Genomic DNA, 11,739 nt, shown 5'->3' on the forward strand with positions numbered 1-11,739 from the left:
ATCTCTGCTATCTCCGCCCTCCCGCCATGTTGGGAAGGTCGGACGGAACACTGGCGGTTGCCATGTTGGGAAGGTCGCCCCCCGCGTGGCTCCGCGGTGCCGCCACCTTGGGAAGGTCGAGGGTCCGTCTCGGGGGGGGGCCCCCCCCGATCGGTAACGGGACACTGGGGGGGGGGGGGGGGGGCAACGCCCGTGACCTTCCGACCCCGGCGCTCCCAGCATGACCTCACCCAGCAGCACGGCTATGACATCACTCCCCAGCATGACATCAGAAGACAGGTGCCGGGACACTCTTTTATTGGGGCTCCGCACCCACCGCCCCCCCCGGGCTTGGTTGGTTGTTTTCCTTTTTTTTTTTTTTTTTCTCCTTTTTCTTAAAAAATAAATGTACAATTCCGGACGGCGGTTCGGTACAAAATATACACGTCTGGGGGGGGAGCAGGGCGGAGGGGCCGGCGGGGGCACGTACAAAAATAGAGGGGGGCCCGGCGGGGCACCCCAGGGGGGATGGGGGGGAATGGCCCCCCCCGAGGGGGTCCCTGCACCCCAGCCAGGGGGAGGGGCAGGGGGGCATTGGGGTGCCAGGGGGAATTGATGGGGGGGGGGGGGATGCGCCCGGGGTCCCCAAACCTGCCCCAGCCCACACCGAGGGCGGGGGGGTGGGGGGCAGCGCCCAGCTGCGGGGTCCCCCCGCTCCCCCCATCCCCATCCCCATCCCGTGCGAGGCCGGGACCCCTGGCCAAAAGTGCGTCAGTGCTGGGGCGGGGGGGCCGGGCCCCCCCCGCCGGGGTAGGGGGGGGTGGTCCCCGAGATGGGGGTGTCCCCCCCCCCCCCCACGGCCCTCACTGGCTGCCGGGCTCCAGCTTGTAGGAGAGCTCGAAGAGCAGGTTCTGGTTGTCGATGACCCGCAGCTGCCGCACGTACGCCTTGGTCTGCAGCTGGCTGGGGGAGGCCTCCAGCTCCAGGCCTGGGGGGGGGGGGTGTCAGTGCCGGGGGGGGGGGCAGGACCACGCAGCCCCCCAGGACAGGGCTGCAGGGACGGGGGGATGCAGGGACGGGGGGATGCAGGGATGGGGATGTGGGTCCAGACACATCCCTGCCCCAAGTGGGGCCATGCACACCCCCCCCCCATCCTCACCCCGCAGGGTCAGCCCCCTCCCACGGCGCTGGCCCCTCGCCCCCCACCCGGCCGGGGGTGCGGGGGTCCCGGCCCCCCCACTGTACTCACAGAGCGGGCGGCTCCGGTACTTCCGGACGGTCCTCACTTTCTCGGCGATGCAGTGCTGGGGCAGAGAACACGTCGTCCCTCCCGTCAGCCCCCAGCCCCACGGGACCCTGCCCAGCCCCCCCCCGGGGCCCACCTGCCCCCCAAGACCCTGGGGACTGTCCCCCCCCCCTCCCCAGGACCCTGCTGTGGACCCTGGGCCATCCCCATCACCACGAACCGTGCTCCCCCAGGGATCCTGTTCTGTACCCCCAGGGCCCCCCCACCCCACTGCAGGGACAGAAGGGTCCCGGCCCCTCGGTGGGCTCCCCCTCCCCTGGCCTCACCCCGGGGGTCCCTCGGCCACGTCCCCCCCAGCGAGGGGCACCCACCAGTTTCTCCACGTTGACCAGCCCATCCAGGAGGGTCTTGCTGCCTTCGTGCAGGAAGGTCAGATCTGGGGGCGAGCGGGGAGGGGGAGGTGAGGGGGGGCCCCATGGGGCAGCAGTGGGCCCCCAGCCCACCGTGGGGTGCAGGCAGCCCCCATGCCCCCCTCACCTTTAAGGATAAGCGGCACAAAGGGGATGAGGGGGGGTTTCATCTTGGCCAGCACCTCCCGGTAGGTCTTGTGGTTCCTGCAGGGGTCCTGGGGGGGGGGAACGGGGGGTCAGGGCTGGGGTTGGGGGGGGGGGGGCGCTGCCCATGGGTGCCAGCACCCTGCCCAGCCAGCCCCGGACCCCCCTGCCACGCTGGCTGCTGTGGCCATTACTGGTGGCCTGGGGGGGGTGGGTGGGGGTGGCAAGGACACCCTGGGACAGCACGAGAACGCCTCCTGCCCACCAGCTCCCCAAATACCCCGTGGGGGGCACGGGGGCTCCCCCAACACCCGCGGGGTGCCCAGGCACCTCTCACCGTCAGGTTCTCGAACTTCCGAAACAGGTTCTTGAATTTCCCGGGGAGCTTCTGCAAGACAAGCCCGGGGGGGGGGGGGATGAGCACCTGGGGGAGGGGGTCCAGGAGCACCCAGGGAAGGTCAGGGAGCACTCGGGGGGGGGGGGGGGGGGTCAGGGCACCCCATGGTCCCCTACCTCCCAGGTGAGGCGCAGGCGACTGATGGCAGCGTTGTTGAGCCCGATGACGATGGCGTAGAAGGACAGCATGTCCTGGTTCTGCTTGCATCTTTGGGGGGGGCAGAGGGTGAAGGGTGGACAGGGGACCCCCACCCTGCACACCCCCCCCCCCCGACTCCCCCACCCCCGGCTCCGCACTCACATGGCGGCGATCTTGATGAGCTTCTTGAGGAGGTGGGCGCGCTTGCCCAGCGACTCGCAGAGCAGCAGCTCGGTGCCCACCCAATGCTGCACCTCGCTGCACCGCTGCAGCAGCAGCTCCAGGTTGGCCGTCTCCCGCCGGCCCCGCTCCCCGTGGAACACGTAGTCCACGAATTCCAGCTGCCGGGGGGGGAAGGGGGGGCGGGGGGAGAACATGCACATCGTCAGGGTCCCCCCACCATGGCGCAGTCCGTCCCGTCCCGTCCCCCAGCCCCTCATCCCCCTTCGCACCTCGTGGATGCAGCGGAAGAGCTCCCAGTGGAAGGCGGTGAGGTGGTTGGCGATCTCCTCCGGCTCCGCGCGGTGGATCTCCGTGTCTCCCGGGACCACCTGGATCTCCTCGGGCAGCGGCACCTGTGACGGGACGTGGGGACGGGGATGCTCGGAGGGTGCTGGAGCAGGGGACTGGACCACGGGGGTCCCGCAGGAGGGTCCTTCCCCCCCTTCTTCTGCCCAGGGGGTCACCGCAGTGCTGGGGTTGGGCAGGCGGTGGGGGGTCCCCAGCGCGGCGCGGCGCTCACCAGGGAGTCGAAGGTGTCCCTGGTGCAGGCGAAGAGGTGGCTGTTGATGCCCAGGGTAGTGAAGACACATTCCTCGCTGGGCTGCAGCACCGCTTTCTCTGCAGGCAGAGGGGGTCAGCGCTGGATGGACCCCCCATCCCTGCCTGCAAATCCCCCCCCACCCCACCCCGGCCCCACGGGCACCTCCGGACGAGGCCATGGTGACGAGGATGAGGGCGTCCTCGCGGGCGCTCTGCTCCTCCGAGTACTGCAGCTTCTCGGTGACGGAGGCCAGGATGTCCTGCACCGAGGCCGAGAGGCGGCTGCGGATGGTGACGTACGAGTGGTCGGGCATGTACACGCGGCAGAAGACTGGGGAGAAGCCGGGGGGGGGGGACACGTCAGGGCCACGCCAGACCCCGCGCACCTCCCCGGGGGCACTCTGGAGCTCCGACTGGGGAAAGTGAGGCACGGAGCAGGCACGGCCCCTCGCAGCCGCCGGCAGGCCGGGGAAGGGACCCTGGCACCCAGCACCCATCCCGGCAGCCGGCCACGGTCACTCACTCTCGTCGGAGCCCCGGAAAGCCACCCGCGTCTGCAGGCACGAGTCGATGCGGCGGAAGTGCCTGAACAGCGGCTTCACCTGCTTGTTCGGGGGGGGCGTCTCGTCGGCCACCCTGCGGCACCGGCGCGGGGTCAGGCAGGGGTCCCGGCACGACCAGCACCCTTGGGTGCTGCACCCTGAGCCCTGCTGGGGTGCTCTGCCAGGGCGGGGGGCCAGAGCCCCCACTTGGGTCCTTCCTCATTACCGAAGGGCTGCTAATGACCCCCCCAGCTCCTGGCCACCCCCAAGGACCACAACTACTTGTCCCTCCCAGGGACACTCTGACCCACAGGGACCCCCTGACCCCCCAGAACCCCCTTGACCCCTCTGGTGCCCCCCTGGCCCCCCCCCCCCAGGGACCCCCTGCCTCGCTCACTTGAGCTCCACGGTCTCCACGAGCTGGTGCAGCTTGAGGATCTCGTCCTCCAGGTCGTGGTAGAGGGACGTGTCCTTCATGATGAGCAGGTAGAGCTCCTGCGGGGGGTGAGAGGGGCTCAGGGCAGGGGGCTGCGAGGGGCTGGGGGGGCTACGGGGTGGGGGGGGCACCCACCTTGATCACCTTCCCAGCACTCTCCTCCTCCTGCAGCAGCCCCTTGTAGGTCTCGAGGAAATGCAGCAGCACGGCCAGCACTGCCTGCTTGCGCCGCAGCCCGGCCCCCTCCTCCCAGCGCGGCGGGGGGCTGCCCACCGCCAGCACGAAGGTGACACCGTCAAGGATGCGCCACGGCAAGGAAGGACCCCGGCCTTGGGGCACCCGCCGCGCCCCAGGGCACCCCTCGTGAGGGTCTTCGTGCCCACCTTGGCGGCACCCCGCTGCCCGCCTTGTGCCCTGCCCTCCTGACGGCACCCACGTGCCCACCCTCATGGCACCCCAATTCCCTCCTCGCTGCTCCCACGTGCCCCCCCCATGGCACCCTGCCGCCCTCCTCCTTGCAACCCCATGCCCACCCTTGTGCCACCCTCACGCCCACCCTTTTGTCACCCTCGCGGCGCTCTCGTGCCCACCCTGACGCCCTCCTGGTTGCACCCTCACGTCCATCCTCCTGCCACCCTCATGCCCTCCCCGTGCCCGACCTCGGACCCCTCCCCATTGCAACCTTGTGCCCACCCTCTTGCCACCTTCTCAGCACCCTCGTGCCCATCCCCACTGCCCTCCCCCTGCCCCCCCACTCACCCCCCCCCCGTGCCCCCCAAGGATATTGCTGGTGCAGCTGCTGCAGGAAGCGCTCAGTGGGCAGGAAAAGCGAGTGTGTGAGCACGATGTCATCCAGCAGCGACTCTGGGGGAGACGAGGGGGGGGCAGGTGTGGGCACCCCACCCCACACAGCCCCCCCCCCGCCGACACCCTCCTAGGGCCACGTGCCCGGCGGAGCAGGCGGCCAACGGGAGCGATGCTAATTCCCCGGGCGACGCCGGGAGACACTGAACCCCACGCCGAGCCCCCCCCACGCCTCGCCTCGCGCCCGGCGCTGACTCACGGACCCGCTCCCAGCCCCGCGGGGCAGACGGGTCCCGGGAGGAGCGTGGCGCAGGGGCAGAGGCGCCAGCGGGGCAGGAGCCGAGCCGTGACGCCCCGGCACGCCTGCCAGCCCCGGTGAGAACCCGGCTGCCGGCAAACCGGGACACAGCTCAGGGCAATGGGGAAACTGAGGCAGGCAGCGAGGTCAGGGGGCTGCAGCGAATATTTGGGCAGTCGCACTCAGGGCACACGGTGCCGGTGGTGGTGCCAGCCTGGGGGAGCTGGTGGCCGCAGCCGGGCTCTCTGGGTCAGCACAGGCAGCACCGGTCCTGGGGAGGGTGTTTTGACGCGGCGTGGCTGACTGAGCCAAGGGGGCCGATATCGGCGGCGGTGCCCGTCAGCGCCAGCACCCAGCCGCCACTGCGACCTTTGGATGAGGCACCGCTCCCTCGCCCAGCCCCGGAGCAACCCTCAACCCTGAGCGGGTTCCCAGCCGGATGGGTGCCCAGGAGGCTGCGCCTGTGTGCCCCAAGGATGCTGTGGCAGGACCCCCTGCCCCCACAGGGCCCTTCCGAGGCCCAAGGACTTGTCCCCGTGGGAGGGGCCGTACAGAGCGTCCCCCCGGCTGCCCCCCGAGTCCCGGCCCATTAACCCGGCCATGGATCTGTGCCAAGCTGGGGCTGAGGATCCCCCGGCACCACTGTGCCAGGGCACAGCGCCCACAGGGGACGAGCTGCCGCCGAAAACTGCTGCCGAAAACAGGACGCGGCGGTCTGGGGCACAGGCTGGACCCCCCAGCCCGGCCCCCAGCGCTGCTGGGCCAGTGCTCCATGTCCAGCATCCCGCACCTGCGTCGGGGCCAGGGCGAACAGGGGCACCAGCGGCGTGGGGGGTGCAGGTACACGGCCCCCAGCCCCCCCCGCCCCACATGCAGCCCCCTCCCAGGCTCTGCCAAGGGGGGGCAGAAGGAGTCGAACACCAGCCCCTCTTCCCTGCAGGCTGCAGTCCTCTCCATCCCTGCCTCAGTTTCCCCAATCCCTCCGCAGCATCCACACCATCCCCCGGAGCCGCAGGGACGGCTTTCCCACGCTGCGAGACCGTGGCTGGCGGGAGCCTCCGGACCCCTGCGCTGACTCCTGCACCCACCCACCCCCCCCCCCGCCGCCAGCCTGAGCACCGCAAGGCCGGGCCTGGCAGCGTGTTGGTGCAGGCAGGGCCTGGCGCTGCCAGTCCTGTCTCGCTCCTACCCGAAGGGCTCCCTCGTGTCCGTGGGTGAGCCCCACCCTGGCCATCCCTGGAGCGTGGGGCTGGTGGTGGGCTGGGGCTCCCCGCTGCCCCCCGGGTGCCCCCCCCAGCCCCACGCACCAGCAGCCGAGTGGGGTCAGCCGGAGCGGGGATCCCCGTGGCGTGGGAATGCTCCCAGCCCGCCTGCACCCAGCCTGGCTCCCACGCAGCTCCGAGCACCCGAAACCACCCCAACACCTCGGTACGGGGAGCCGCGGTGGGACGGCACCGGGGAGCCTGTGCCGGAGGGAAGGGGTGTCCATTTGCTGCCCCCCCCCCCCCGTGCTGCGGCTCCCGTCGGGGCTAATTTTAGCACCGGGAAAATGTTAAAGATTAACCGGGAGGCTGATGGCTCTGCGCGGTGCGGCAGCACCCGGTGCCCGGCCAACCTCGGCCTCCACCGGGCCTGGCGCTGCCGCCGAGCTCACCGCCACGCCGAGCCCCCGCCGTGCCCCCCCCCCCCCCCCCCGCCGCGGCGTGGGGGCCCGTGGGACCCCTGCCCACCCCGCCGTGCCTCTGCCCACCCCGGGCCAGCGGGACCCAGCCTGACCTTACCACCCCAACCGGGCACCCGGTACCTCCCACCCCGGCACCCATCAGCGCATCCCCAGGGCAGCGCCCGGGCGGGCACCCATCACACACCCTCACCCCCCTCCCTCCCTCCCTCACCCCCCCCCCCCCGCCCGCCCCCGGTAAGCGCCGCCCGCTGCCGCATCGTCCCCCCAGCATCGCCCATCTCAGCGCCCGGCCGCGGCCCCCAGCGCTCCCCGCACCGGGGCACCCCCGCAGCCTCTCCCGCCGGTGCCCGCAGCCCCTCCAGACCCCGGCCCCGACCCCCCGGTACCTGCTCCGCAGCCGCGGCCGTGCGCGCCGCCCGCCGGTAGCCGCTCGAGGAGCGCGGCCAGGAGCCGTTCGGGGGGCGCGGGCGCGGCGGGGGCGCAGCCGCAGCAGCAACGGGCGGCGGGCGGCGGCTCGGGGCTCGGTAGCTCCCGGTCCCGATCGCCGCCCGGGGACGGTTCGTCAGGGGAACGGAGCGGCGCCTCGGGCGGCCGCAGCTCCAACCAGCGGCCCTCGCCCCCCGGCTGCGGCCCCGCCGGCCCCGCCGGTTCCTCGGGGGAGGCGGGCGAACGCGACAGGCTCTGCCGCCGCGGCCCCGGACCCGATCCCTGCCCCGGTCCCGGTACGGCGGCGGGGCGGGCGGGCAGGTGCGAGCCCGGCTTCTTCAGCAACTTCTCCAGCGGCTTCATGGCCGCCCGGGCGCGGCGGCGGCGGCGGCGGCTCAGGGGGCCATGGGCGGCGGCGGCGGCGGGTGGCGGCGGCGGGGCGGCTCCGCTCGGCTCCGGTCGGGCTCGGGCCCCGGCGCCGCTCCCCGCCCGCCCCGCGCCTGCTGCGCGCTGCGCCCCGCCGCGGCCCGCGGAACCGCCGCCAGCGCCCGCCCCGCCGCCCCGCCCCGCCACCGCCCCCGGCCCCGCCGCCGGCACCTGCCCGCCCCCGCCGCACCGGGAACCGCACCGGGAACCGCACCGGGAACCGCACCGGAGCGCGGGGACCGGGAGCGGACCCGTCCCGGGGATGCGGTGCCAACGGGTGCGGCCGCACCGGTGACAGGGACGCACCGGGACACGGTCGCGTGTGTCGCCCCCCCGCCCCCAGCAGCCCCGCACAGGTGATGCGTTGCACACCCCCGTACCCTCCCCCCGCAGCACCGTCACACCGGGGACACGGCCACACGCCCACACGCGATCAGTCACGCACAGGGGACACATTGGCGGAGCCTCCGCACCCCCCCACCGCTGTACAGCCCGGCCGGGGGGGGGGGGGGGGGGGCACACCCCACGCCCTGTCAACCCCCCCCACCCTCCATCACACCAGCGGCACCGTCACACGCCCCGATGGAGCGACACGGTCCAACCCCCCCACTCCCTGTGCGCTGTCTCACACCCGTGTCACACCCGTGTCACACCCCGACGCCCTGTTCCCTGGCACACCCACGCGGCTCCCCCGTGCCAGCCCAGCAGCCCTGGGGCACACGGGACCGTGTCCCCCCCCCCCCCCCCCCACGGTGTCCCTCTTCGGTCATGTCCCCTCCACAGGGGGCACGTCCCCGGGCACGGGGTGACACGTCCGCAGGCACGAGGTGACACGGCCCCAGGCACGAGGTGACACGTCCGCAGGCACGGGGTGACGCACCCCTGGCTCCCCCCAGCCCAGCTCTCTGCATCCCATCGCAGCGTGGGAAAGGGCCGGGGGTGGGTGCGGGACCCCCCACCCTGGCGCAGGCACCCCCTGGGGCCAGGGCCACCCTGCGGGCAGGGCCGGGCAGGTCGGGGCAGCTGCCTGCCCCTCGTGCTGCCTGCCAGGCCGGGAACAGGCCCTGCTGGGCTGGCAAGCCGGGGCAGGTGCCGGGGCAGGGCAGGGTGGGACGCGGCACCCGCCTGGGGCAGAGCCGTGCCCCCTGCCCGCTGGGTGCCGAGCACCCACCCTGCCCGGGCCCCGCTGCCTCTGGCCCCGCTCTGCACCCCCCCGGGCACAGCAATGCCCGAGAGGGCAGCGGGAAGGGGGGGCAGACCCCGTGTACCCCCACAATCGCCACCTCCCGGGGTTCATTCCCTGCAGACCCGCAGCCCTGTGACAGCCGCGGGCTGGGGGAGACACGGGGGGTGACCCTACCGTCCCCGCTGTGCCCCGGGGGGGGCCCTGGGGAGGGATGGAGGGACGGGGGTCCCGGCGGCTCCTGCTTTGTTCCCGCTTCTCCCCCACCCGGCAGTTGCTTGGCAACTCCATCCGTGCGGCCGTGGGAAAACGGCAAAACGTGTCCCGGTCCCTGGCTGCACGAGGCCCTGGCGGGGTGGCACGGCATGGCACGGCACGGCACGGCACGGCCCTCCACCGCCCCATGGCATCACCACCTGCCCCACCAGGCCCCAGCTCTCAGACCCCCACACCTCCCACTGGAGACCCCGAAACGCTCCCACCCAGCCGCTTCCTCCGTCCCCTCTGCCCGGGGCGGCCCTTGAGGGTGCCTGGCCCCGGGTGCAAGCAGTGCCCCTGGCCGGGCTGCGGCCACCGGCCGGGCTGTGGCTGCACGGAGAGGGGCTGCTCCCCACGGCAGAGCCTGGAGGAGGCAGGAGGGGAAACTGAGGCACAGAGAGGCTGTGGGAGCCAGTGGGGGGGGGGGGCTGCAGCCAGGCCACACGGGCAGGAAGGACCCGGAGCATCACGCCGTACAAAGTGCCGCGTTTGCCCCCAGAAAACACACCCCAGATCTGGGCCCAGCAACTCAGCCCAGCTCCTCTCCCCCGGCTTGGCACGGACGGGGGGCACTGCTGGCGCAGAGCGAGCTATTAGCTTAATTAATTTGCTGTTATTTCTCCTAACGAGCTGGGATCTGGAGCAGGCGCTTCCCTCCCAAAGCCTGCGCCTCCATTTGCAGCCGCGTTGCGTTCCCCCACCCCGGCAGCCGAGCGGGGGGTGCGAAGCCTCCAGGCACTGCTCAAAACAGACCTTGTGTAGGAGGGAAAAATTATACCGAGGGAAAAATCCCTCCTCGAGCCAGCGCCTTAACCCACTTCCCGGCTGCAGCACTGGGAGACGCGATCTCGGCATTCGGGGAAGGGGAGAGCCCCCGTCAAGGGGCTTCTCACTCAGCAGCTTCTCCACGAGGTCCCTGCAACGGTCTCACCTGGCCCCTGGACCAGGCTCAGCCCTGAGCCCTCTGCCAGGGAGGGAAACTGAGGCAGGGGTGCTGGTGAGGGAAGGGGCAGAACTGGGGGGGGGGGGGGGCAATGGCTCCCAGCTCTGCTGCTGGGTGGGCTCTGGGACCCCGACCCTGCCGCTGGTGGTGAGGGCAAGAGCCGGGGGGGGGGGGGGCGCAGGGAGCGGAAGAAAAGGGCGGGAGCAGGATGCGAATTGGGGAGCGAAGGTCCCCCTGCCCTCCCCAGCCACCCTCCACCGCAGCACTGGCAGGCCCTGCCCGCATCCTTCCCCCCCCCAGGCTCCCCCCAGCCAAGCCATGCCCCCCGCCCCAAGGCCAACTGCAGGACAGACCCCACGGCTGCACTCCCTCCATCCCCTTGTGATGGGGGCGCACCGGGAGGGCACAGGACGGGGGGGGGACGTACCACCCACCCGCCCGTTTGCCGTGGGAAGCCGGGCCACGGGCCAGGGGGAGGCTCTGGCAGCGGTGCCGAGGCGGAGGGAGGCAGCGCGGCACAGAAGCACGCAGGCGGCAGCTCCCACACCACCTACACACCAGTTGTTCTCCCCCCCCCCCCCGCCCCCCGTGAGCGAGCGAGGCTGCGGGGAGAGGAAAGGAGAGGAGGGGGCTCGGTTCTGCTGGGGGCAGAGTCAGGCTTGGGGACGGGCTGCAGCTGCTCCCTGGGGATGCCGGCACGGGGGGGGGGTGAGGGCGGCTGGCGCCGGCCACAGAGGAGCCACTTTTCCAGTCCCACCACGAGCTCCCAGAAAGGGGAGAGCAGCTCCTGGCACGCAGCCGAGTATTCCGGCAGCGTAGTGGAAGGGATACCGGTCCTGCCGGGGAAGCGCACATGTCCCTCAGTCCGAGGAAAGAGAGACAGAGAGCTGGCTACTTTCTAAAACGTATTCTCATCTGCGTGCCGATACAATGCTGGTTACAAATGTGCACTGCTAAGGGACAGGAATCCAAACAAACAAAACCAAAAATCCATCACAGTGTTATAAGGTCCAGGACTTCAGTCATGCGACCGATATGTTAACGATACATTTCAGCCTTAAGGCAGAGGAACAGTTACATTTAAAACATAAGGGATTTCTGCTTTTAAAACGTCGCTTTGACATCCGAAATTAGGTACAAAAGGTCATCGAGTGACAAACAACGGACAAAGAAGGGAGGTCTGCTGGAGAGCCAGGCATGCGTGAGAAGATCTCGACCAGAGAGCGGGCAGGTGGGCTGCTGGGCACCCCTCCCTCACCACAGATGGGGACTCAGAGGCCAAGATGCCGCTTGCTTGGAGCGGCGACGTTCCCCCTCTCGCCGAGTGGCCTGCGCCAGCAGCTGGCACTTCCCCACGCTGCCCCAGCACGTGCTCGGGACGAGCGGCAGGAATCGACAGCCGGCCTTGCCAAGTTTCCTAATGCAATTTGCAAACGGCTGCGAGGACGCGGCCAAACCCGAGCGTGACTGGGAGCCGGAGCCGCTCTGCCTGCCGCGGTGCCGGCGGGATGCTTGCTGCAGAGAGACGGCGCAGCGCTGCGGCGCGGGTGAGCCAGCCGGGTCCAGCTTGGCACACCTGGCGCTGCGGTGACACTCGCCCCGGCAGATCGGCCTTCGAATCCCAACGAGGGAAACAAAGCTGCCGAGGTCCCGGGGGAAGCGC

At 71.4% G+C, this 11,739-nt stretch overlaps 1 protein-coding gene across 1 annotated transcript; it reads right to left on the reverse strand.

Moving 5' to 3' along the window:
- Positions 1-603: 603 nt before the first annotated feature.
- RAPGEFL1 (Rap guanine nucleotide exchange factor like 1) lies at positions 604-7,810 on the reverse strand. The gene is made up of 15 exons (XM_075774932.1): positions 7,227-7,810; positions 4,840-4,918; positions 4,190-4,340; positions 4,016-4,113; positions 3,600-3,712; positions 3,240-3,407; positions 3,057-3,154; positions 2,767-2,889; positions 2,477-2,655; positions 2,293-2,383; positions 2,117-2,167; positions 1,763-1,850; positions 1,597-1,661; positions 1,229-1,283; positions 604-967 (listed from the first exon to the last, which is right to left on the reverse strand). Exons 1-15 carry the CDS (start codon positions 7,627-7,629, stop codon positions 843-845), a joined length of 1,887 nt encoding a protein of 628 aa, XP_075631047.1. The 5' UTR covers positions 7,630-7,810; the 3' UTR covers positions 604-842.
- Between the last annotated feature and the right edge of the window lie 3,929 nt (positions 7,811-11,739).

The sequence above is a fragment of the Balearica regulorum genome, chromosome 24 (assembly GCF_011004875.1).
Source record: "Balearica regulorum gibbericeps isolate bBalReg1 chromosome 24, bBalReg1.pri, whole genome shotgun sequence".
Taxonomy (NCBI): Eukaryota; Metazoa; Chordata; class Aves; order Gruiformes; family Gruidae; genus Balearica; species Balearica regulorum.